We start from the raw sequence: 27,995 nt of genomic DNA, 5'->3' as shown, positions 1-27,995 counted from the left end.
AGATGGCTGACTCGCTGGGCAGCGCTCACCTTACCGGAGCTGCTGCCGCTGCAACTGCGATGGCCCCGGCGGTCGCCCCCGCCAAAAGCCCGCTCGTCAAGCCGACCGAGGCGAAGGGAGCCCTTGACTACCGCTCGCAGTCTTCCCGGGAATCCAACCAACCGCCGCCCAAGAAGGTCCGGGTGGAGGAGAGGAGCGCTAAACCCAAGAAACTCAGCAGGGAAGGAGTCGGAGGCAACGGCAGCGCCAGAGAGAAACTCCAGCAGCCAACGAAGCAGCAGAGTTATGGCAATAGCAGCGCGGGTCTGTGGAGCTTCAGCCCGGTAAAGACATGCAACGCCAACAACCCTCCGGTGCCTGTTACTGGTGGATCTCAACCGCCGACAAACGCACACAAAGTCTTCAAACAGAGCGATTTCTTCCTCCACAAAGCGCCTTGCTTCTCCTCCAAACTCAAGAAACCCAGTAAAGATAAACAGCGGGAGAAAGAGAGGGAGAAGGGCACAGGAATAGTCGGAGAGGAGAAAAAGAAACATAAACTGTTGGTGACCCCCGGACCCGGGAGTAATGTTAACAACAACGATATCAGCAGATTTAACACTTCTGGGGTGAAGAGGGAAAATGGGGATGTCAAGTTGCCACCCAAAGGTAGGCCAAAACAGTGAATGTTCTCGTTAATGTTTTACTTGCAGTGTATTAGGCTATAGTTTGAGTTGTGTTTATTAGTAGGCTAGAGTTTTGCCCTTTTATAGTTACTTGGCACATAGTAGATTCAGCCACTTACTTGGCACGTGAACATGGCCCGTAGAGTGCAGTTGTCCGCCTCCTAATTTGTCTGAACACTATTGCACCGAAGGAAACATAGGGGGGCACACAGCCTACCCGAGGGGTTTCTCTTATTTATGTCTGAACGCTTTGAAAAAGGTTAACATCGAGTTGAGTGGCTATAAAGCCAAGTTCAGTCGATGTTTCTGCTGGTTATGGCTGCCAGCTTTCGTCCCTCGTTCACCCGCTCGTGAACCCTCGAGCGCCACAACAGCGGTCCAGGGCAGTAGTCGCGCGACCTGGTCGTTACATTTTAACCAGCTACTCTCGTGCTGCTGCGGAATTGTTACGTTGTTATGTCGTTTTGACAAAATAAGAACCTGTTTGATGCGTTTACGGTTATAAAGGATCCAACGTAAGATGTTATAAACGACACTATCGTGCTATAATCCCTGTCCTGCCTGCGTAACGGTTGAGCTGAATTGTTAGTTGTTCTGCAACATTAATGCGCGAAGCCTTGCCTATATATTTGTATCCTATAGCTATTTACCCTATTAGCCTATGTGTAGCCTATATTTTTTCCGTTGGAGTTGTGTATGCTATGCGTAAAAACTACACGTTGCGTTGCTGTCATAACAATATGACAGCCGCCCGCCATTATAGGGTAAGTGTTGTTTTGGTCGAGCACCACGCCCCCCTCTGTAACCTCAGGCTGGGAAACAGAAACGGAGCTACACAGCCTGTTGTTATACCATTTCACTCATGTTAGAAGGAAACTGTTAGTTAGCTGTAATGCAGGTTTTATTAACAAGATGATAAAACATTAAAAAAAAATTATATATATATATATATATATATATATATATATATATTAAACAGTGTTTTTTGCTACACTACAAATGATTAACATATGTCATCAGGACAGTAATACAATTACAAACATGTCCTAGGATGACATCTATTAATTTAAATTGATTGTATGAGTCCCTGGGGATACATTTGTATATCTAGTAAGACTGATCTGGTCACCACGCTGTTGGTGTTTTGTCATTGCCATATCAGTCACACACAGCAGTGTTTCAAATCTCAAAATCTCTTCATGTGTGCGTTTGTGTTTGCCAGTGTGTCTAAATGAATGTTTAGTCAATAGCAGGATTACGGCGTGGAGACATGCAAGCGTCTGTGTATGTGTGTGTGAGTGCATGATGTCACCCTTTTCCAGTTGGGTAGTTTAAGAGGTCATGACACACTCTGAACACCCACTGCAGTGAGTGAAAATGCCAGGACCAGACATGTTGTTGTCAGCCATAGCTCTAACACAGCAAACAGTGTTGGATGAGCTTGCTTGCTTTAATACAGGATTCCAGAACAGCAGCTGCTGTTAGTTATTACAGATTAATGAAATATAAAAAATAAATCATGTATTATTTTAGCTGAGTAATGAATACATTTTATTCAGCAGCAGTCGTATAACTAAACATTGGTTACGTTTTGATTTGTATTATGTAAATCGCAAAAGTTTTAGTGCTTTATCCTATGTAGATGTGTTACGAATATTTTTAAATCCCCAACATTATTCTCTCTGGACCTGACTCGGGTACATTTATTTAAATGCAGCCATATATGTAAAAATAAATATTAGCACTTAGGAGTCCTTCAACACTATTGAGCAAAGCACGGAAGCTCTAACGGCTGTAGGGAGGTGCTCAGTGGCCAGCATTAGGGGACTGTAATTATTTTGAGTGGCTCCAAATGTGAAGATGGGGAAGCAGTATATGAATGTGGAGCAGCAGACTGTTGCCAAAAAAAAAAAAAAAAATGCATTAATCCATCCAGCACAAAAATATTTCAAGGATTAAATTGCTCCCACTCTGACGGGACCATGGTACTAACGTGTGTCTGTTTTCTTCCTTGAGTGCATGGCACAGTCTGATAAAACACGTAAAACAAACGCATAAATAAAACACAATTTCAGCCGTGTCTTTCTAATATGTGTTGAGAGTGGCTGGCTGGCTGGCGCAGTGCTGACACAGACTGCTGGACATGCGTTTGGGGCCGTGTGCTGGAAGGAGACCTCGAGCCAGAGAGAGAGAGAGCCAGCTTCTGCTCTCTGTAGCCCATTGTGCTCCGACCTTCGTAAAAGGGGAAGGGGTTTTCCTACAGGGGATCAAAAGACTATCCCATCATCACAGTAATATTATTAGTGCTGGGTTTGCTGTTGGAGGGAGGTTAGAGGCCAGTGAGCATTGACTCCACCTTACATTTTGTATTGAAATTAGACACACGCATCCTCTGACAAAGTGCAGCGAACGAGTGGGTCAGGACAAGGAAACATTGCTGCATAATGCTGGCTGAGTTAGTTTTTTAAAAAAAATGGTCGAGCACCACGCCCCCAGGACCTTTGACACAGAGGTCAAAGGTCACACGCCGTTTTAATCCTCACTGAAAAAATATTCAGCTGAGTGAAGTATTTACACTATACAGTTTTTTATAATTGTAACCAAAATGCTGTTGCCAAATTTAGGTTGAGTTGATTAGAAATCATATCAAATTGGCACATGCCACAGAGCTTGTTTTTCAACAACAGTTTTGGTCACAGCTTCTAAGCCTTCTGTGTAATAGAAGCTTCATGAAAGTGATATTTACTGATTAGTGAATAGGTTGCCACAAATTGTTAATCTTCATTCTGTCCATTAAATGAGACTTGTAAACTTGTGTTATTGGGGAAGTCAGGTTATTGTGACTCATGTAACTTTCCGTAGCGGTAATTACTTTTTTTTTTTTTTGGCGTGCCTGTAAATGCACCATGCTGACAGAATCCCTCTGACTTTGCCGGTGGGGACAACTCGCTTGTGGACGTGAAAAGGAAGGGAGGGAAAAAGAGAGAGAGAGAAAATTAGATGAAGCCTAGCCACCATCATCAGCTCCCAATTAAGTTACAGTGGGCTCGAGGTAATTTGTTCAGTCCCCCAAATTACAAGACACTTAACTCTGTCTTTGCAAAAGCGGTTGAGTAGTCTAACAAAGACTCGATGCACTTAATAGCTTAATTATTGTGCAATCAATTTGAAGGGTGAAGCACAGATTTGCCTCACCAGCGGGGAATGGACTGACCATCTGGAGTAGGCAGGGTTTCCCTAGTGGGCTGGTTAACCTGTAGGTTCACTTTGAATCCAATAACACTGACAAAAAAAACTATAAAAAAAGATAATAGCAATGATATGTTATAATACAGTATGATTTAAACCGTTTTCACTTCATACAACATAACATTGGCACACAAACATTTGTAGGTCTCTATATAATATACAGTATATATTATATTACCTGTTTTCTTTCATCAGTTAGTCAATCTACAGCTGAATTGATTTCCTTGTTAGTTACCAGAATTGTGTGCCAAGCTGTTATATTCACTGCAGTAACTCACTGTGTATGCTTTGGAAGCCCTGTAAAGAGTGTCTGTGCATGATTCAGTTTGCTAATTAGATTCACAAGTTAAACCCTATATGCTCTCCAAGGTTAATACACGCTAAATGTAATACATTAAAGGTGCAGTGAGTGTGTAGAATGTATTGGCATATTTCTGAACAGACTTTAAAGGTGAAGTAAGCGGTTTATTTATGTTAATATAAGTGTTAAATCGCTCTTTATACAGTGATCACTTGCACAATGTGCGCGTTTCATAAAGCCGATCTCTCAGTCAGCTGCTCTGCATGTAATCTGCAAATAAACTTTTCGGGGATCCCAAAATTAATATCCAATCACAAGAGAGAACGCTACAAACCGACACCCGTCTCACTCATGGTCTCAATGCCGGTGCACGCCAGAGCGACAGATGGGTGAATGTATATGCGCCTACAATGGCGGAGCATGTAAAAATCCTTCCCAATGTCTGTTTTGATGTTTTTTATCATGTTGTATCACACTTATGGATCTGAGATGATGCTAGCTAACTCGCTGCTTGAAGACCGCAGTGCATTAATGTGGTGACGTAGGGACGAGCGAGGGGACTGCTAACTGCAGTCACTGGCAGGAAGTTAGCTAAAAGAACCATTCCGCTTACAGCACCTTTTAAGAAATGGAAAATAATATTCAGAAGTATGTTTCTAAATAGTGTATAATCGCTTGAAAATAAAAGTAGTTGTGAAGTTAGGCAGCAGTTCAGTGCTGGTGTTAGTTGGACTGAATCTGGCCCTCTCTGTCTCTTTCAAAGCGTTGTCTCTCCTGTGATCATCCACGCAGTGAGAAGAACCACCTGCTGTGTTCCACTTCCAAACCGCCAGCTGGCTGCAAGAAAGTCAGGAAAAAGTTTCAGTGAAAAAAAAAAAAAAAAAAAAATCAATCCTCTATTGTGATTGGCTTACACCTCAGGTTTTGTGCTATGTTTTATTAAGCCTTAATGACCATTTTGAACTTGTGACCCTAAACCACGGCACGGTCTCTTTTATTCTCAAGCTACAGTAAATCAGCTTGTTCTCTAGCGTATTAAATAAGGCCTAATTTATCTCCTTCTGCCTCTAGATCTAAGGTTTATGAATTGTTCCAGGCCCTTCATTTGTCTGACATTTTTTTTTTTTTTTATAAATCTTTGGCAATGGATGAGAGGGAGCCCTTTCTTTTTATAGGCAGCTTCCTGTTGAAGCTAAATTGGTGTTTTTGAAACAGGCTGTTTTTGTTTCTTTTTCACCTGGCGTGTGGTCACTTTACAGCATTTATTTCTTGCATAGTTCTTAAAATGGTTTATTACCATTCTTGGCATTCCTCCTGTTAACCACAGGGCGTGAGGGCCAGGGGCATGGCTGGCTACCTGCATGTTGGGCAGCAAAGGAAAACCACTAGACTTTAAGAATGTGGAGGTATTTATTTTAAAAGCGTCATTAAAAGGGTGTATCGATGGATTCTAGTTCTGCTTCTTCAGCCGGCCTCTTTTTTTTTTTTTTTAACTTTCAAAGCATTTTCTCCCTTTGATCGCGCTAACATTGTACAGGTCCACAGGAGAGTGAACAATGTGAAAACACAGCTTCCTACTTAAGACAGATCAGACTGAGTTCAAAGAGAAAAAGGGTTCTTTGGAATAGAGAAAGAAAGAAAGAAAGAAAGAAAGAAAGAAAGAAAGAAAGAAAGAAAGAAAGAAAGAAAGAAAGAAAGAAAGAAAGAAAGAAAGAAAGAAAGAAAGATTCAGCAAAAGAACAATGTGTAAAAAAAGAAGGATTTTTAAACATGTCTTTATATGGAAATTAAAGGAAATACACAATCAAATGATTATTTAAGGAAAGGTGGTGATCTTCTAATGCTTTCACAACTGTGTGTGTCTGTGTGTGTGTGTGTGTGGGCATCATATTATCATTTTCGACTGCTGCTCTCATCCGGAGCAATTTTTGGCAATTATTAAAGTTCAACATTAAAGATCTGTGAGATCCCCCCCCCAACACTCAAAGGATTCTGTCAGACGTGCAGCTGGAAGGAGAAAGAAAATATGTCAAAATGCTAGGGAAGCTTCTTGGAGTAAGTAGATGCTAGAACACAGGGCGGGGTTGAGTTTTGGGGAAAAACATCAGGTATATCCCCATGAGATGTAGCTTTACAGTTAGGAGTGACTGCGGCAGTCTTATAGGGATTTGAAAGGCTAATTACAGTGCTGAGGAAAACATAAGAGATAAGAGTAGAGGCTCCGTGGAAGGACTGATTTGATTTGCGTATGTTAAAAGTGATGGAGAAATACTAGGCCAGACTTTGGTTAAGAGAGAAAAAAAAATCAATGTGAATGGATTGTAATACGTGTGGTTTTGTGTGAGTAAATCTGTTGGCTAAATGCTAATTTTTTTTGTGCTTTCACAGAGCACTCCAACAAGGACAAGGCGAAAGAGAGAGACGGAGCGGAGAGGGAGAAGACGAAGTTCAAAAACGGAGAGAGAGAAAAGGAGAAGAAGAAACACAAAGTGGTGAACGAGATCAAGAGGGAGAACGGAGAAGTCAAGCAGCCAATTAAAGGTCGGTGGGGAAACACACACACACACACACACACACACACACACACACACACACACACACACACCCAAATGATTTATCTAGGGGCTGAACATGAAAGAGCAAGACATTTTAGAAAATAATAGTCACTGGCCAGAGCCGATTGTGGTGTCTTTAAATAGCTTTATTTTTGTCCAACCAACAGCCCAAACTAAAAAGTATTCGATTTGCAACGCTGTTTAAAATGGGATCAAGCTACTGTAAATCTCACATTTGAAGGGCCAGTGAATATTTGGCAGGATGTTCATTCCTTATGTGTAGTTTCAGTCGGACCCTTGGCAAAAACTGTCACAACGGAGCTCATGGACTCATAATTGACAACTGTCACTTTAAGCAAAAACCTAAATTATTAAATGATCAGTTTTATTTGGTTTATCCACCTAATCATTTTACAGTATACCACTTGGATAGTTCAATTAATAATATCATTAGGAATTTGATATCATACTTACATTTTTCTACAGGTATTACATTTCTGGCCCACTTTTACCGTAAATGACAGTAAATCTTAATTATATCTTTATTTTCTCCCAGTGGGAGACAATAAAAAGGCAGTGTGACAGTGGTTTCACCTATTTTATTTGTACTTGAAGAATTAGATCCCTGGCATTAGTTTGGCCTTTGCACTGTGCTGCTGCTCACACAAGAAGAATTTATGCTTTATGCTGGGTTTATTTTCGCCTGACCTTTTGTGTGTTTGTTTGTGTGTGTGTGTGTGTACACGCGGATTACACGCTTGGAGGATTGTAACAGGAGAAACTGAGAGACAAAGCAGGGCAATTTACCCTACTACACACATCCCTCTCTCTCTCTCTCTCTCTCTCTCTCTCTCTCTCTCTCTCTCTCTCTGTCTGTTTCTTTCTCACTCTATCATCCCCTCTGTTTTCCTCTCCCCCTTGTCGTCTTAATTTGTGTCTGTCTCGCCTTCCTTGTGTTTGTTTATAATGTAATTCTTATCAAAATAATGTTAGGAAAAGACTCTTAACATTCACTTTGACTAAGGTGGAAGACAACCAAGAACACAATAAAGTTAGTAGTGCTGAAATGCCAGTTTATTCATCAGTCAATCGTACACAGAACTTTAATGAACCACAATTAACTAAACAAGCAGCTAGGCTCTGCTACAGGCTCTTTTCAGTAATTAATGGTAAATGGACTTGACTTATAGCGCTTTCTAGCCGATTTTCTCAGCCCCAAAGCGCTTTACATTTCTTACCACATTCACCCATTCATACACACACTCATACACCGACGGCAGTAGCTGCCATGCAAGGCGCCCTCTGAACCATCGGGAGCAATTTGGGGTTCAGTGTCTTGCTCAGGGACACTTCGACATGTGGTAGGTAGGGCGGGGGATCGAACCTCCGACCCTGCACTCCAGAGGCGACCTCCCTACCCACTTCACCACTGCCGCATGTTATACACTAAACCAATAATTCCTAATAATTATCGTTAAAAAAATCATTATGAAAACAACCTGTAGTGCAACATGGTCTATATATCTCTCCTGTATGACCAATATGTGATTGCTGCAACCAATATAAACAAAACTGCACTATTTATATAGGCCTCACTTAACGTAAATAGTTTTGCCAATATAGAACCTCTCAAACCTTGAATTGAGAAAATGCAGCTCAGAAAATTCATAACCATACAACCTATAAAACATGTACTATGTACAAAAGCAATAAGAACAGATCTGTGAACGGCCACAGTTAGCCCACTGGTCTGTCTTATGTATATGTCTGTTTGCTCTTTATGAACACGAGGGAATAGTTCCAAGAGTGCAAACATGTGATGTAACAGCCTTCTCTATTTGTGTACTTGACTTGACCTTTTATTAGGCAGACAGACAGACACACACACACACACACACACACACACACACACACACACACACACACACACACACACACACACACACACACACACACGGAAACAACAAACCACACACTGGCACTGCCATCATGTATTCACGGATGCCAGTTGTATTGTGATTGATTTGGCCCTAAGCTCTGTCTGTCTCTGTGCTGTTATGCCACAACCACACTGTGACATTTGAAGGAATGTTATGGCCAGCGGCTGCTAGAGAGATGACAACAACTGACCGGATAATTCAGCTCAACTTTTCAATCTTCATAGTTTTCTGTGGTGCAGACAGCTGTCCTCGATATGTTGGGTCATTTTTCCTAGTGGGAATTGGACAAAGACCATGTATAAAATAGCTGGAAAGGTGAATTGACAGAGAGGGGAGAGGGTGATGGGAAGATTCAGTCTGCAGTCATCCTGCTACTGTAGAGGCCTTGCTGTTAAATCATGTGTGTTTAGGATAATAGAGACACGCTGGGATATTATTGAATCAGAGTGGAGGGAGAAATCAGATGGAGAGAGGCCTACACCACTAGAGAAGAGGTTTGCACTGACGGTATTTAATCACAGCCTGTGTTAAGTTTGGAAGTGACCGAGTCAAGAAGGCAAAGTTAGAAATGTAATCAGTGAGAGTGTTAAGTTTACGATTTGAAATGGGCGACGAGGCGCGTATAGGAAATCAATAAGCAGCAAACAGCTATCCTGACAGTAACTGCCACTGAGGCTATTTGTGTGTGTGTGTGTGTGTGTGTGTGTGTGTGTGTGTGTGTGTGTGTGTGTGTGTGTGTGTGTGTGTGTGTGTGTGTGTGTGTGTGTGTGTGTGTGTGTGTGTGTGTGTGTGTGTGTGTGTGTGTGTGTGTGTGTGTGTGTGTGTGTGTGTGTGTGTGTGTGTGTGTGTGTGTGTGTGTGTGTGTGTGTGTGTGTGTGTGTGTGTGTGTGTGTGTGTGTGTGTGTGTGTGTGTGTGTGTGTGTGTGTGTGTGTGTGTGTGTGTGTGTGTGTGTGTGTGTGTGTGTGTGTGTGTGTGTGTGTGTGTCTGTGTGTGTGTGTGTGTGTGTGTGTGTACTTATCTGACCTTAAACTGATTGTGACCGTCCAGCCAATTGGCCCAAATATGTGTTTGATCCCAGTTTGTATGGGGGTGTATTTATTTATTTATTTAATATTGCCGACAGTTGTTGAATGCGTGGAAGCCAACTGAAGGAAATGTTAATGTTCAGTAATCGGTCTGAGGTTAAAATAACGTTGTGTTTCCTATTTGTGATCCAGTACAAATATGCGTTTCTCAACTAAATGTAAGGTAAAGTGATTCCAGTTTGAAAATGTTCTTATTGGCCCATCATGCCTATTTTAGTGTGTGTGTGTGTGTGTGTGTGTGTGTGTGTGTGTGTGTGTGTGTGTGTGTGCTTGCCTGTGTAGATGAGAATTTGGGGGATGGGTGGTTAAAGAGCTTTTGGATTAGTCGCTTGGGTATTGTAGTGGAAATACCTTCTTGCTGTTGTTCTCTTTATTGCACACACACACACACACACACACACACACACACACACACACACACACACACACACACACACACACACACTATGTTACATTCTTTCTCACTGTGCTGTTTTTCATTCTGTCTCTTATCTGGCTTTGAACGTGTGTGGGGTACAAACTAGACGTGTGTGTGTGTGTGTGTGTGAGAGAGAGAGCGATAGAATGTGATGATAGCTGATATTTGAATTATGCTGAAGCAGCAGGACCTATATCAAAGCAACACACACACATTTATAGTAAATGTATACACAGCCACTTGTTTCCACAACCGCTGGATAAGAACAAAAGCAGTGAGCAACATGTTTGCAAACAGATTTGTATATCTCTGACACACACAGACACACACACACACACACACACACACACACACACACACACACACACACACACACAGATACGATTACATACAGTAGCACTGTGCATAAATTTGCATGTTCCACTTTGTCCCGCCTGAGGCATTAAATAGACTGTCTAGCATGTACAGCATTATCTCTGTTCAGATATGCTGCTTTAGAGCTGGTTTTCCTGGCTTAGTCATATCTGATGTTCTCAAGGGATTCCATTGCAGGACTCTCTCGATTTATTTTATGTGTGTCCCCTCGGGTGGTGGACACCATCTGGGGAAACTATGACTCATCTGTCTACACTCACTTAAAAATAGACCAGGCTCAATGTTTTTCAGTTATATTGTTTTTTTTTTAGATATGAATTTATCAGCTTGTTTAGAGCTCTTCTTTTCTCTGATCTTTCGTCATTGCGAGAGGATTTGCTTTGTCGGTTGATCAATTACACATCATACAGCAGACTTCAATAGATTATCTTTAGAAAGATTGCATGAATGATGTGTCTATCCATCAATCCATACTCCCTTCAAGCCTTTTTCCAAAATTATATTTATTTATTCATATTTTTGTGTTGATCTTTTTAAGAATTTCCTGTCTTCCCTCAAAGTAATCAAATGCTTCCTCTCTCTCTCTCTCTCTCTCTCTCTCTCTCTCTCTCTCTCTCTCTCTCTCTCTCTCTCAGATGAGAAAGAAAAAGCCAAGATCAACTCGGAGGAGCTGCAAATCAAAAAAGTGAAGAAGAAAAAGAAGAAGAAACACAAAGAGGGGGAGAAGCACAAGCGAGTGAAGATGTACCACCGCTCCTGCCAGACCATTTGTGCCGGCTTGCTTCTCCTCCCTGCGTCCTCTCCTCCGCCCAACCCTTCTTTCTCTCCATCCTCCGATCCCCTGTCTCCATTTAAGTCCCCTCTGCCTGTTTACCCTCAGCCTAACAACAAAACTGCACTCCTCAACTCCCCTCTCCACAATTCTCTGTCGCCCTCCATCATGGCCCCACCGCCTTCCCCGAACAAAGCCCAGCCACAGTGCGCCCATCCGGGCACGGCGGGCCTAGAGTTTGCCCCCTACATCCACATAGAGAACCAGCCTAACGGAGGGGCTCTGGTGGCCCACGCCTACACTTCCCAGCTCTCCTCTCTCTCCGAGGCCCAGAGGCAGAGGTTCGCCCAGGAGTTTGTCACCTTGGCTTTCAGTGAGAACTCATCCAAGGTATGGTATGATAGATATCGATCTGATCGGTCTGTGTGAATGTTGCTTCAGTGCATTTTGGTTCAGCTGTTGTGTAAATGCTGTAAATAAGATTTTCTTTCGTATAAGGTTCTACAGCAAATATTAAGCTATGAGGTCCAAAAAAATTAGTTTGGTGCTCTATTTATGTTAATTGCAAGAGGAGAAAGTAATTGCAAGTGATGTGTCGAGTCGAAATACTGTAAGAAAGCTATCACTAGGCATTAGGTAAGGAAACACCACCAATGAAGAAATTGTTAGAGAGATCTTTTTAATGGAGATATTGACACACAGACTGAGACTTCATGAAGCACAATTAGACAGAAAATGGGAAAAATCGACGCTGGACAGCACTCCAAAATGAAGAAATAATTAAAAGATAAATTCATCTTCAGGATTTTAGACCTTATGTTTTTGCTGGTTTTGTCTTGCCAGCTTTTGTCTCTGTGAATAAAGATTTAAGTGAAAAAAATCATAATTTCACTGACTGCTGACTATGTTTTCCAGGCCGCGCATTACGTCATGGGAATTGTCCACGGGGAAGCGAGCTACCTACCGGACTTCCTGGATTACTTCTCAGACAATTTCGCTTCGGCTCCTGTCAAAATAGAGATACTGGGAAAGAAGGACATAGAAACCACCACAATGGCTAACTTCTACTCTCAGGTTAGTCAAGAAGACACAATCACACACACACAAGAACCCATTGAGAACGAGTGTTGGACCTTGGTGGGAAATATGTACTAAAATGCTGCAGCCGAACTGACAAATGGCTCATCTTAAAGCTGATTCACACAGCTTTTGCCTTGGGGTTATTATTCCATTCTAAAGCAGTAGACTCAAAAGAGGACAGAGCAGATGGTGAGCTTTCAGACATTTAAAAAAAAAATAGTCTGAAGTCCAAAATAGCCAAGTGCCTCCAAGCCTCTTAGTTTCTGTCATCTGTGTATAATCTATTTGGATGAATATCACAACACTCCGTTAACACAGGACCTGTTGACCAGAGATGTGATTCATTACCAATAGGAGGTTTTTCTGTTGCAAAAGTAAGGCTATAGTTCTAGTAAGGCCACATGGTGCAGCATAAGATGTGTCATTTGCGGTCATGAGCTGGAGGGCACACACACTCTGTAGGTGAAGCACGGCATGAAGAGATGCCGGCAAGATACGGTTACAGCATTCGTCTGCACAGCACATGGTGTTATTCAAACTTTCTCACACACACAGGAAGAGCTTGAGGCCTTACCAGGAACTGCAATTTAAATCTGTCATTTCTGTTGTACACACGCACGCGCACACACACACACACACACACACACACACACACACACACACACACACACACACACACACACACACACACACACACACACACACACACACACACACACACACACACACACACACACACACACACACACACACACACACACACACACACACACACACACACACACACACACACACACACACACACACACACACACACACACACACACACACACACACACACACACATTATTTAGTATTTCTGGCTCTGGTTGCTGTAGTCCATAGGATTTTGGGCTGGAGACTCTAACTCTGGGATTTGTAAAATATACTTCAGAGAGAATTTATGCGAGTCAGTGTCCCATCTGTACATATGGTGATGAAAAATTAGTATTCTCGAGGCTTAAACCATCTGGTTGAAAGCATCTGTCTCCATCTGTCCAGCATTAGTGTTACTTAATCTTACAAAACAAATTTAAAGTGAGAGCAAAAACAGCAATCAAAAGCAAGAGGACAGCATCTTTTACAGTGTGAAAGGAAGAGGAAGTCAGCAAAGATACAATGGGTGACTGCAAAAGATGAACGTATGGGAGCTGTCGTATGCCTCCGATACACTCCTTATAATACTACACTACCTTTTGAAGGGAACTGGAAAAACAAGAAGTGTGTGTGTGTGTGTGTGTGTGTTTAGCTGGTGGTTATGTCTGTCTGGGTTGTGTCCTCTGAGCACAGTAACACAGATAGAGGTCTTCATTTACAGTTGTCCCGTGTCTATAGTTCACTAATGAAAAGCCTTTTGTTGCCGCAAACCTCCTGAGTGGTTTGTATTGAGATACTGTCTATTCTTTTTCAATGTGAGCGGCACCAGCTAACACACACAGTGTGTGTGTTTGTGTGTGTTTGTGTGTGTGTGTGTGTGTGTGTGTGTGTGTGTGTGTGTGTGTGTGTGTGTGTGTGTGTGTGTGTGTGTGTGTGTGTGTGTGTGTGTGTGTGTGTGTGTGTGTGTGTGTGTGTGTGTGTGTGTGTGTGTGTGTGTGTGTGTGTGTGTGTGTGTGTGGCACCATGGGGGCGGTTTAGAGTAGTTTATGCTCCCTATCTATCGCTCTCCTGGCTATTTTTCGTATGAAATATTCATAATGTTATTCCGTGTTGTTCTTTCAGGTTCTGCTTCCACAAACACATCTTTGATCTCTGGATGTTACAGAACAAATTTAAATCCAGAAAATGAGTGAATTATAAACCCAAATTGTCCATTTGTCTAAACCGAGCTCTGTCTGCTAAACCCATGTCCTGCGCTGGCCCTTTAAGAGTCAGTGTTCCTTGCAGGCCTAACGTCATTGTCCACTGGTCTTGTTAATTTTTTTCCCCCCTTCCTCCCTAACGCTCGGCAGTGACCTTGGGAAGTAGACCACACACACACACACACACACACACACACACACACACACAGATGTGAGCAAGCACACGGCTTTACAGGGCACAGGTGTAAACACACAGAGATGAATGATTTCTCTAACACATTTTAGTTCTCTACCATTCTTTCTTTGAGCTCTCCTCACCCTCAGTAGTTGCTCTGTCATTCTGCCTCTATTAACCTTCACTAAAGGTTGTAAGGTTCTCAGCTGTTTTTTTTGTTTTTGTTTTTGTTTGCAAGGAAAACAAGGAAATCATTTTAGACATTGGCAACTGCCTGCAATGTTTCTCTGTGCTTGTGTTTGACAAGTGTGTAGATTTGCCTTGAGACACGAAGGCAGTGAGTTTCAGTGGTGCTAGGGATTATAGATAGATTACAGCACTCCCATTTTTTAGGGCAAGTGCAGCCCGACTGTTGATATACACAATGTGCTCCCACGGTGAGATCATTTGGACTCTCCTGTATAGTCTTGCTGTGTGATAAATTAATGTAGTTAAGACGCCAGAAGATTAGTACATGGCTAAAGGACAGAGTCAGACGGCTGCTTTTAAATGTCATATTAAATACGTTCTTATGTGTACCACAGTGGCATGTCTGGCAAAAGGCACATGTTCTGTAATCGATGGACTAATTGACTTGAGTACTCTAGAGGCTGTGTAGACATAATGATTTAGAAAGCTCACACAGAGCAGTGAAGGACAGACTTAAAGAGGTTGTGAAGAGGTCAGATAGAGTAACAATAGGGAAAGACAACATCAACTCGGCTACAGAGAGCGAAGGATGCATTGAAAGAGAGGAGAGGGGGAAGTTGTTAAAGCATTAGGAAGTGGATATACAGCCGCTGAACCAGAGACGGAAGAGAGAGAGAGACGACTGATCTAATAGACTTCCCACCAGGGACCCATAGCATTATGAGGAGGAGAGACAGAGGAGCAGATGGAGAGGCTGGAGAAAAACACATCATCATCTGAGTAAAACCAGCAAGATGATCGCTTTGCCTTTTTAAAGATACACTCTGCCTTCAGCCAGAGAAAGTGACTGCAGCCGAGAGATGACAGAGGGATGTTAATTAGATGCAATGCAATAATGTCGGCTTGTTTAATTTTTGTGAATTTTGCGGACCCTGTAAATACCAGAATTGAGATGCAGTAAATTGGGATCATTTTAAAAAAAAATATTTCTTGTAAAATGTTCTTCTTCTTGTGTTTATTTAAAGTCTTGTGTTGTTTGTGCTGCTCCCTCTCACCTTTTTGAAATGAAGCTTATTATTAGTATTAGTAATAGAGAAGTATAGAAAAATAATTCTAAAAGCTAAATTTGGTCAATTGTCATTTACCAATAGGGTGTGTGTCTACACGCACGTACACCGAGGTCGAGGAAAGGACTGCTGGAGCTTCTTGAAATGTAGCACATAGGAGGAAGTCTGTCACATTTCCTGTTTCCTTCTGTTTGCCTTCAGTTATTACAGACAAGCTGTGTGAGTGTGTGTGTGGTAGTCAGTGAGTGAGTCACCCACTGTTAAATTTTTCCATTTTCATTTGAGGCAGACGTAGTGTTCCCTAATACTTCTTCAGTGATATCGAGAGACTCTTCTCCTTCGTTGACAACGCGGGGGTTATTCTGCTGTTAAATTATGCATGGTGTGTATACACACGGTCACACAGCCAAAATAAGCACACAAGATTATGAGTATGCAGGGAGATGAATGTGCACACACACACACACACACACACTGGCTGAGAAACATTGTGGCAGACTATAAGTGCTTGTAAGCGGGCAAGGCGTTTGAATCCGTGTGTGCACACAGACACACTTCCCTCTCAGTATCTAGGTCATTGACTCAGTGAGACTATTTAAAGTTGCGATGTGTTTATGTGTGTGGAGGGAGTATTTCGAGCTTTTAGTCACCATCATCTTCTCATGATATTGTACAGTGTGTCGGGGGCACAGATGCAGTGGAATTAAGTGAGCTCACTACTAGCAAAACCCACATGGCTTGGCCTGGCCGTGCATGATCAAACATTATTATTTTATTTTATCTTAATTTATCAGAGATTAAAGGTGAAGTAAGCGGAATGGTGAGTTTAGCTAACTTCCTGTCAGTGACTGCAGTTAGCAGTCCCCTCCGTCGTCCCTACGTCACCACATTAATGCACTGCGGGTTTCAAGCAGCGAGTTATCTAGCATCATCTCAGATCCATAAGTGTGATAAAACATGATTAAAAACCATCAAAACAGACATTGGGAAGGATTTTTACCTGCTCCGCCATTGTAGGCGCATACACATTCACCCATCTGTCTGGGAGCTCTGGGAGTGCTCCGTCAGTGAGACGGGTGCCGGTTTGTAGCGTTCTCTCTTGTGATTGGATACCAGTTTCTGGATCCCCGAAAAGTTTATTTGCCGATTACATGCAGAGCGAGTGACTGAGAGATTGGCTTTATGAAACACGCACACTATATAAGTGATCATTGTATGAATAAAGAGCGATTTAACACTTATATTAACATAAATAAATCGCCTACGTCACCTTTAAATAAACACTAATAGGCAGTTATTTGATCCATGCAGTAAGTGCAATTTGGAGGTTTAAAAGAAGAAAAAACAACATTACTGTACTGTAGACATGACAACCCATTGACTTTAAAGTGGATCACCTCTGTGCCCTGTACCTGCAGCATGAACAGGATGCTTCACCCACTCAGTAATAACAGCATATCCAAAGCAGTAGATGTTTGAGGTCCTTTACCGTAGAAAAAAAAGGCCTAACATTTTGCTTGGTTCAGCTTTTAAAATATGCAGATTTGATTTTCTCCGGTTTATATCACACCAGTGTTTACTCTAGGATTGAGCAACGGGGGCCTTAGGATGTTTTGAGCATTCGCAACTGCGCCCCATTGTGACTTTCCAAATGTCTGTCTGTCTGCCAATGGCTCTTAAGGCCTAAGTACAAACAACATTTTGCATAGCGATATGTAAGCTAGTTAGTTTTACATATCGAGCTTCCTTTCAGATTTAGGAAAATTCCGTTTTATTGAACGTATGTACATAGCCAAAAATATAGCGGTAACAAATTACAAGCATGTACAGAACATTTACATAATTGAATACTCACTACTAAAGCCCTACTACATAAGTCATTTTGTATACATGATCATACTAAGAATAAATGCTTGTAACTTTTCTATTGTTTTGTTTCAGACATTTCGGCTAATAGTAATTTATTGTAGAAAAATATATCTATCACTGTCTATATCAGCCAAAAAGGAAACAATATATGCCACTTATAATACATTTTGGAACATTATATTGCTTATACACTCAAGAGATGTAAAACCTCTCACTTAGTATCTTGGTCACAAATTACTCTGATTGTTTATGTTATTTTAAGTTAAAATAAATTGGCCAATCTCAATTTGTATTACAACCTGTATAAATATAACCTACCGGACTGACAACATTTGCTCACACACACACACACGCACGCACGCACACGCAAACCCGAGAGCTGTATCGATCTACTGTCTTGCATGATAGCTCTCTGAGCAGCTGTTTTGCCGATTTTGTGCCTTTTGTCAAAGACACACCTGGGAGCTGCTGAGCATCTCCTTCTGTCTCTGTCTAATTCATTGTTTCCATGGTCAATACTTCCCCCTTAACTTGCTTCATGTTGTCTTCCTATTCACCTGCAAAGTCATTTGATTCCTCTCCTCCATTATTTTCTCTTTCCGTCACTCACATTTGTTCCGTTTATTTTTTCTTGTCCAGTGCATCCCTTTCTATCCCTCTTCCTCTCAAAACGTCTCTCTTATCTGTCTCTCTTGTCCTCATTCTTTTTTTCTCTTTCTCTCCTTTGAATCATTTCTCTATCTCTCTTTCTCGCCTCCCTCTGGTCCTTCTGTCTTCTCCCTCTCTCCCTCTTTATCTCTGCCTTGTTGTCAAGTGGTGACTCACTACTAGAGGCAAACAGCCAAGGATCTGGCCAACACACACACACACACACACACACACACACACACACACACACACACACACACACACACACACACTGTGTTGCCCTCTCTGTGGGGGACTAGTACAGACACTAGGCTCTGTTAACCAAGTGAAGAGCAGCAAACAGTCTGTTGAGCCACACCGATGGAGCAGAAACACCAAGTGAAACTGCCAACACACACACACACACACACACACACACACACACACACACACACACACACACACACACACACACACACACACACACACACACACACACACAAACAGTAGTGTTGTACAGCTTCCATCCTCCATTTCAGTGTCTAGTTTCATTTCCCCCTGTCTTTTATTGTAATCAAACAGCTTTAAAGGGATTTATAACCAACACTGCAACCTGTTGGCCAAAACTTCTCAGGGTACATATCTAACAACCTAGTAAAGTCACACTTTATCAAAATATACTTTTAAGGTACAAAATGTTAGAAACACTATTGTTATCCAAAATGGTTGTTAAGAAAAATGAGGGAGATTTGAAAAACAAATTTCTGCTACACCAAATTATGTTTTTCTTTTTAAACTTAATACTTCTCAATATTTCTTGCAGTGTAAAAAGAGGTCAAAAGCCAAAGATATTTGTCAAAAGCTTTTCCTAGAGCAATTCAGGACCAAAGGAGGTGGTGCCATCCCTCTCACAACAACGGGGGCATTTAGTCTCCATAATTACCCGACTGACTCTGCTGCAACGCAATTATATAATGATATCGCTATTAATCTGAAGAGTCAAGGTGACTGTTTTTGGGAAAGAGCCTGGACAACTATGACATTTCACCACTTATTTCACATCATTTAAACAGATTCCTGTGTGTGATGTGATGTATGTTTTATCCTGTGGTTGTGGTTGAGGAGGAGACCGGACCTTAAGTGTAATTGTAACTTAGGCTGAGGGAGTCTGCAAAAAGTGTATTGGGACTTGTAAAGCTGGGTTGAAATACATATTGTAAAGTCTGCGTTTGTTATTTTCTCTTTAAAAAAACACTTAAATATAGGTTGCTGTTGGATCAACAATGAAGATGCAATACAATGTTTGTTACAAACAAAATAAAAAATATAATTGTTAAGAACTGCTGTGTTAAATTAGTCCCATAATATGATTGTCTAATGCTATGTGTTTCTCCCTGTGTTGTACCGCAGGTGAAGAGAACTTACAGTAACGGCACGTACAGAGCCGGGGCCATGAGACAGATCAGCCTGGTGGGAGCTGTGGACGAGGAGGTCGGGGATTATTTCCCAGAATTCCTTGACATGCTGGGGGAGTCGCCCTTCCTCAAGGTGAGCCAGGACAGGATGAATGGCACTAATGCTAAACACAAGGGGGTGGGCAGGTGAATGAGAAAGTCACAATGGTATTCAAACAAGAACGACATGTTACACAATATTGTATGTGAGGTCGAGGGCAATTTATCTCAAGGCATTACTAGTTCTGAGGTGGACTCATATGTACAACAGCAGAATTGTAAGGGAAGTTGATGCACTCGAATAGAATGTTTGTAATTGTCAACCATTTCTTCACTCTGTAATCAGCACTTAGCCCCAAGCCTTGTTGTTTCTACTGGACATACATTATTAACTCAAATATATCATTTTTATTTGGTAAAAAGGGTGAAATAACAAGACGCACTTTCTGTTGTCTAATGCCTATTTGAATCAGCAGGAGGGTGAATGTGGGACTGGTTCAAAATGAGCTACAGTGAATAACAAGTCTCATTGTGGTTTACTACAGGGAAATAAGCTGTATTATTATATAGACTTTGGACGCACTGTCAATCATTTTTAACTGTGATGAATGTATTTTGATCTTTTCATGTGATATCCTATAGTTTACACACAATTCCAAAAATGTACCTTTTTAAAAGTATGCTTGAGTGAAGAGGTGCTGTCTTGTGGTCGTGTAGTTTCATTGTGTGCTACTGTACTATTTGATCCTATAAATCGAAAACAAAATTTAACTAGTGCCAAATATTTGAATGCATTGACACAAACATCAACAACAACAACAAAACACCTTATTTTCTCACTGGTGGCCGCCGAGGTTTTAAGTGAGGTGTGTTCCAGAGTGATTAGAAGTACATCAGGCTCCCGCTTCAGTTCACAATGTTGCTTCTGTTTTAAATGATCTGCACTGGAGCAGCCGAACCAAAAATACAGCGTTGCGTGACAAGCTTTTTCTTCTGTTTGACATTCTGCGTTGAAGCTTCAAATCTCTCTGCATGCAGTGTGGAAGATGGACGCCGTATGCTGAATAGCAGAAGACACACATCCTCCTCAGTCTAGCACTTCCTATCTGTCTAGGGCTTTTGGCTCTGATTCTGCTGCAACCGCTCAAGCATCTCGGGTTCCCGTGACAACATTTTGCCGTGGGGGGGGGGGGGGGGGGGGTTGGGGAGGGCAGTTTCTTGGGATTTCTTTTCTCTGGAATAAATACAATAACTTGATGAATTGGCTAACCAACTGAAACAGTGAGGGACGTGTTAGCTAGCATTTTGCTTTGATTATTTTTTACCTCATGCTGTCTGTCTGTCTGTCTGTCTGTCTGTCTGTCTGTCTGTCTGTCTGTCTGTCTGTCTGTCTGTCTGTCTGCAGCGGACTCTTCCCTGGGGAACCTTCTCCGGTCTCAGTCAGATGGATCCCACAGAGAGTGACGACGGTCCTATCATGTGGGTCAGACCAGGAGAGCAGATGATACCTGTAGCTGATATACCAAAGTCCCCTTTTAAGAGAAGACGGTGAGTCCACACACACACACACACACACACACACACACACGTACACACACACTCACACATACACACGTATATGAAGCCAGACAATATTTTGTGTTGCTTAAGCACTGCACATTAGACATAGAGAGAACAAGTTCTTTATGGATGTTAAGTGTGTGTCATTGAGCCAGCCTGTGTTATGTACTCTCTGCACACACCCCACAAGGACAGATTTAGGAAAGAAAAGCGCCACCAAAACACACACGCTCACATCTGAAGCAGCAGCAGCCGCGCAAGCAGCAGGAAGCTTTGTTGTAGCCGAGGCAACGGCGGATGAGGCAATTACACCCTCTCCGTTTGTCTCCGTCACAGTGTCATTGCTGCTCCCACATCATAAGCTCTGTCACACACACACACACACACACACACACACACACACACACACACACACACACACACATGATTTCTGTGATCGAGACCATGAGAGAGAACGTCTGTGTGCGAATGTGATGTGAGTGGTATGCGGCTCACCACTCAGATGAGATCATGGTTATGTTAATAGAGTCGACATCAGACGCTACTTCACATGGCGTCGGGCCAAGCACGGGACAACACATACACACACACACACACACACACACACATTCCTTCCATGCTGCAGTTTATTGCTCTCTTGTCTCTGCTGGGTGGTAGTCAGATCACTTAGAGCGTATTATTTCAGATATTTTATTGTATAATTTTTTAATTAGGAAATTAAACGATCAGACCGAAAAATAATCTTCTTATACATTTGTAGAAAAAATACCTTGACATTTTTTGTTCTGCAAAATGCATCCACATTATGTGGCGGTGATTACTAGACAATGTTTGAGGCTTTCAGGGAAGTGGGTGCGTCAGTGTGAACGTTTGTGTGTGTGTGTGTGTGTGTGTGTGTGTGTGTGTGTGTGTACTGTGCTGTCAGAAACACTTGTGTTGTATCAGCTGGAGCTGAGAGAATGTGTTTATATAGAGGCACAGATGGATGGCTACACAGAGAGAGAGGTGGTTAAACTGTGCCCTTCTCTTTCCTCTGTGTCATTTCTCATCACATCAATTGACTTGATCACACATAAAATACCTTGACTTATGAGTATAAGTGACATCCACAAAATCCTATGTGTAAACTCCTACTTATTCCTCCATTTTGGCTCCCAGCTCTCTCCTCTCTGCCAAACTCCTCTTTCCTTTCCTTTCCTCCAGTCCTCCCTTCATTCCTCTGCCCTTGTCCTCACGCTACCTCTGAATATCTGCCCTGTCTTTCTCAATTTCTCTTACAATCCATCTTCCATTTCGTCCTCTTGACCTCCCTTCCCTGCTTCGAGTTGATTTATTGCGTTATTACCCGGCCCTTCATTTTTGAGAACTCTTAAAGAAAGGTTTTTTTTTTCAGTAAACACTCCTAGCAGTGCAAGATTTATTTTGGTTATGTTCGTCTGCGTTGATAAAGAAGAACGGCATCAAAACTGTGTCTTTGTTGAAAACCGTGATCCATGTCTGCAGTGTATGACTGTATGCTGTAAGGAAGGAAGGCAGTGAGGACGTATGTTTGTTTAGTGGGAGCATCATCTCTGTCTCTTGGTGGTTTAAGAGGAAAGGGTCAAGCTGTCACGCATCTCTGACAGCACTGAGACTCTCAGTCTGAGAATTCCCGCTTGATTATAGTGGTCCGGACCGATGAAAATAAACCCAAATATTTCAGCTTTCTAGCGATGGAGCGCCATGCTTCCAGAGATTTACAGTAATTGCATAGTAACGGCAGCAACCACTAGATACAGGACAGCGGCCTGACACAGAACATGCTGCTTCTGTTTACATACAACTAGCATGATGGACGACAGACTGGTGGTGCCAACAGGGAGCCTGCTGAGTCTCAAGGAGAGCTGAAATGATTGGTCCATTAATCTAATAGTAGATAGATAGAAATTCTTTTAGCAGTTAATAATTGTAGTCATATCTTAAGAACACTCTTCTTTCTTTTATTGCGTACAATTGTAAATTGAATTATTATTTTGAGATGAAGATTTTTTTTTTTAAATAAAATGTATTGGGTAATTTTTATATATTATGTTAATATTACACTGATTTATCAATAATCTTAAATCCTAGTTCATACCTTTTTAACATGATGATCCACCTTTTCGGCAGTGTGTACTGCAGCTTTAAGAGTTCCATTGTACATACCAGTGTTTGTCATCAGAGCTTGTGGTTCCCTCTGTCACCTAGAGTATTTTTCTCCCTATTCTTTCCTCTCCTTTTCTTTCTACCTTATCCCTCTCATCACCACCTCTTTAACTAGTTATCTCCTGTTTAGTTTCATCATCTCCTTTGCCTTCTGACATTCTGTATATGGTGCCAGAACAAACGTCAAACATCAATCTAGTTGTGCACGTTCAGCACTCCTCCTTCTGCACTCTCTTCTTTTCAGTGTTTCACTCACCAGCTTTCCCTGGTTTTACATCCATTACTGTCAGCCTGCAGTCAGCTCCGACAAACTGAGCTGTGTGTGTGTGTGTGTGTGTGTGTGTGTGTGTGTGTGTGTGTGTGTGTGTGTGTGTGTGTGTGTGTGTTGATTTCCCCCTACTCCCTTCACTGGGGGTCCTCTGCTTCTTTCTTCTTTTTTCAATCGTTCCTGCTTCTCTCTTCTTATCTCGGAGTGAATGAATGCACAATTTAGTGTTCAGCCCGGGCAGTCTCGCCGCTGTTTTGTCTGCCTCTGTGTGTGTGTGTGTGTGTGTATATCACGCTCTCGAAGGAATCTCTTGCAGACTCTGTTTGTGTGTGTTTATACTCTTGTTTGAATGTGACTGCAGCTCCACTGTGAGTCACTGATCCAGTCGTGAGCTGACTGCAGTACTATTGGAATGGCATCACGGCTCATTTTGAAGCTTTTACTGCTGCTCAGTTTAAATATAAATAGACACCGTATAGAAACATGCAAGAAGAATCATTTTTAGCCACCAGCAAACGGGGGGGGGGAAACTCAGAATAATTTGAATAAGATGAAAAAGGTATACCTCCATCCATTTGATGTGTTTTCCAGCACCCAAGGTTACATCTTCAGCAGTCCAAAAAAGAGAGACTTAAGTTAGAGAATTCTTTCATATTTAAGAATTTAAACCAAATGATACTACTGTATATGTGCTTGATGAATAACTTCTTTTTCTCAAGCTGATTGATTTTATTTACAATCGACCGGTTAATTGCACAACAAATCATAGCCTCGGAATGAACTGTAATATGAATTGGCCTATTCGCAGATTTTCTTAGTCTTATATGATAATAAATTGAATGACATGGGGGTATTTGTGTGACAAAAAAGAAACACCCTTGAATACGTCTGCCTTGGCCTCAGGAAATTGTAATCACATTTATTATTTGACTATTTCTCTTGACATTTTACAAACCTAACCATTCAGTGAGGTATCTATCCCAGCAGATTACACTACCTGAATACACAAGTAGCTATTATAAATCAACCAAGTCAACCAATATAAAAACAGCAGATAATGCCTGTGTGGTGCTTTTTATTTTTTTGCCTGGAGAAGACATGGAAACCGATAAATAAGCCGTGCTCCTTTTTTTACTCTGTCCTGTTCTCAGCTCCAGCAATGAGGTGAAGAACCTGCTTCAGTGTCTGCCCCGGACCAGCGAGCCCAGAGAGATGCTGTTTGAGGACCGGACCAGGGCCCACGCAGACCACATCGGTCAGGGCTTTGAGCGTCAGACCACCGCCGCTGTTGGAGTGCTGAAGGCCGTATGCTCTGGAGAAAGGTTAGGAATGAATAGGGAGACACACACACACACACACACACACACACACACACACACACACACACACACACACACACACACACACACACACACACACTCAGTTTTTAGACTCACTGCTTACTCACCCAAATATACATATTATTCATATAATCCCTGTTTTCTTTTCATGTGTGGGTATACATGAAAATATTTAGCAATTTGTCTACAATGTATTAAGGATATGATATAAATATGAAGCCAATATGAGGATTTTTAACGACTGAGTATTGGAGATTTAATAAGCATAATACTTCTTCCTTCTCATTTTCGGATTTTTTTTTTATTTTTTTGTCATTTTCCTTTGTTACAGTTTGTTTGCGCTTCTATTGTATTGTTTTTACATGTTCCAAATAAAAACTTTCATTCATTTACCCTTTCAGCTCGGAGCCTCCTCGTGTCACCAAAGACGTTGTGTGTTTCAACGCTGCTGATTTCCCTCAAGTGGTTCAGAGGCTGCAGCTGGACTTACATGAACCACCACTGTCTCAGGTTGTTAAATGACACACATACATACTCACATATTACATTAACTCAAGTAAAGTCATCCTTATAACATCCTCAGTGTTACCTTTATACAACTCTGACTGTTATCCAACACTAAATAAGGTGTCAACAAGCTGTAATATAGTCTGATGTTAGATGCTGCTACCTGGTGGAGCTAAGTGGAACTGCAGAAATGAAGGCAAACACAGAAATATTCCCTTTTTATGCATTTATCATTTTGATAACTCTTGTGGTGTGGAGATTGGAAAAAAAGGAACTTATTTGGACCTTTGGAATTACAGAACATTATCTTTTACAAAACAAAAGGGTTATTTATCCATTCTCAAAATATATATTCAATGCACTGAACAGAAAGAAGAACATATGAGAAAAGTATATGTTTTTCTCATGATATTTAAAGGTGCTATGAAGAACTTCTAAACATTTCTGAAACGTTCAAATTTTTCCTATCATATGATCATAAATTACATGTAACACCAAACGAGACCATCAGTGCAAAGAATGCTATTTTTATATAGTTTTTCTTAATGTCTATGTCCATGCTCACCCAGGAACAACAGCTGGCGTAGTAAAAACACTACCGCTTTTGTCCAAAGGGGGTGCAAGAATGAACAAAAACTGAAAGTTCCTCGGAGCACCTTTTTAAATTTAGTCAGTTTTAAAAGTAGCTATCGTTGTATCCTGTTGGAGATATCCTTTCCCTTCCTTCATGTACTCTATCACTCTTTTACAGTGTGTGCAGTGGGTGGACGACGCCAAACTCAACCAGCTCCGTCGCGAGGGCGTCCGCTACGCTCGCATCCGCCTGAGCCACGACGATGTCTACTTCATCCCTCGCAACGTGGTCCACCAGTTCAAGACGGTGTCCTCTGTCTGCAGCCTGGCCTGGCACGTCCGCTTAAGACAATATGACCACGCTGAGGAAGACGAGGAGGAGGAGGAGGAAGAGGAAGAGGTGAAGAAAGAGGAAGAGGAAGTGGAAGTTGAATCGAAAGAGAATGAAACGGTGGAGGGAGAGAAGGGTAGGAGAGAAAAGTACTGTGAGAAAGGAGTGAAGGACTGGCTAAAGGAGAAGGTCCGAGTGGGGGAAAACAGGACATTGCCCATTGTCAAAAAGGAGGTAGAGGAGCTCCATCTTCCTCTTCATGCGCCTCTCTTGTCTCCTCCCACGGACACCAAGTCCACCAGCGCAGCAGACAAAGACACAGAGACAGAGAGGGTAAAAAACGGAGGGAAACCCAAACCACAGGATTCACCTCCCGCAAAGGTGAAAGCAGAATTTCCGCCGCCTCCTCTCCGCACCAATAAATCCCCTTCGCCTCTGCTCCCTCCTGCCACTCACCCTCCTCTTCATCAGGACACGAAACCCAAAGCAGCGTCATCATCAAAGGTCCACCATCAACACCGCCATCGCCATCATTCAGAAAACCGAACAATGTCTTCCAGTGCGACTTCTTCCTCCAAATCCCCCGTCTCTAAGTCTTCCTCTTCTATGACATCATCAGACTTGTCTTTACCCAGTCCTTCATCGACCTCTACTCCATCTCCTCTTCAGTCCACATCTATTTCCTCCATCTCACCCTCCACCACATCCAGTCCCAAGCCCGCAGTGTCCTCAACTTCCCGGACGCTTTTCCCGTCTCATTCAGACCAGCAGAAGGACAAAAGGGACTCCTCCCCTCGCTTAAAGCTGGACATCCCTTCAGACAAAAGGACTGTGGATGTGCAAACACACACGGACACGCGAACACACTCTCGAACGCACACGCCACTCCGAGAGAAATGGACCAGTGGCGTGGACTCCAGGACATCCGCCAACCCACACATGCCCCCACAGCAAGGATCGTACATGCAGCAATACGCACCCAGGCAGCAGCATCTCCCCCCTCCTCCTCTTCCTCCTCCTCCTCCTCATCCTCACCTCTCTCACATGCTACCTCCCTCCTTCCCCCCTTTCATGTCACACTCCCACCTTCCTCACAGAACTCCCATGATGCCCCAGAACCCAATCTCAAACCTCTCCAACTCTTTCCTCGGTCAGACAGCAAGCCCCCATTCGCATTCGGTCCACTTAAGCCAGCCTTACCCGCACCAGCCCAACCTGTCTCTCTCCACCACGCAGTCTCAAGCCTATTGGCAGCCTCCAAGCTCCCAGTCCCTCCCTCACCCTCATCCTCATCCTCATCCTCCTCCTCCACCTCACTTCCCACACCATCACCAGTACTTCCCCCCACACTTCCCCTCCCACCACTTCCTCCCTCCTCAGTCTTCTTACCCGTACCCCCAAACGACAGGCTCTTACCCGCTACAAACGATACCAAACCAAGCGCAATACCAAACGCACCCACAAGCCCCAGCGCAGGTTCAGCTCACCCATTCGTTCCCTCACCCACCTCCGCCTCCGTCCTCCTCCCCACCTCCCCTTCCCCCGCAGCCCTCCCCTCCCTCCACGCATTAA

At 42.5% G+C, this 27,995-nt stretch overlaps 1 protein-coding gene across 1 annotated transcript; it reads left to right on the top strand.

Moving 5' to 3' along the window:
* Positions 1-8: 8 nt before the first annotated feature.
* LOC307268766 (uncharacterized protein) lies at positions 9-27,995 on the top strand (the record flags this gene model as incomplete). The annotated part of the gene is made up of 9 exons (XM_080051512.1): positions 9-648; positions 6,604-6,756; positions 11,225-11,751; positions 12,277-12,435; positions 19,617-19,754; positions 21,066-21,208; positions 24,824-24,994; positions 25,414-25,522; positions 26,271-27,995. The coding sequence occupies exons 1-9, from the start codon at positions 60-62 to the stop codon at positions 27,993-27,995; spliced, it is 3,714 nt and encodes a 1,237-aa protein (XP_079907638.1). The 5' UTR covers positions 9-59.

The sequence above is a fragment of the Ammodytes marinus genome (genome assembly GCF_949987685.1).
Source record: "Ammodytes marinus genome assembly, chromosome: 22".
NCBI lineage: Eukaryota > Metazoa > Chordata > Actinopteri > Uranoscopiformes > Ammodytidae > Ammodytes > Ammodytes marinus.
The sequence above is the reverse complement of the archived record's forward strand: the minus strand, read 5'-3'. Positions and strand labels throughout refer to the sequence as shown.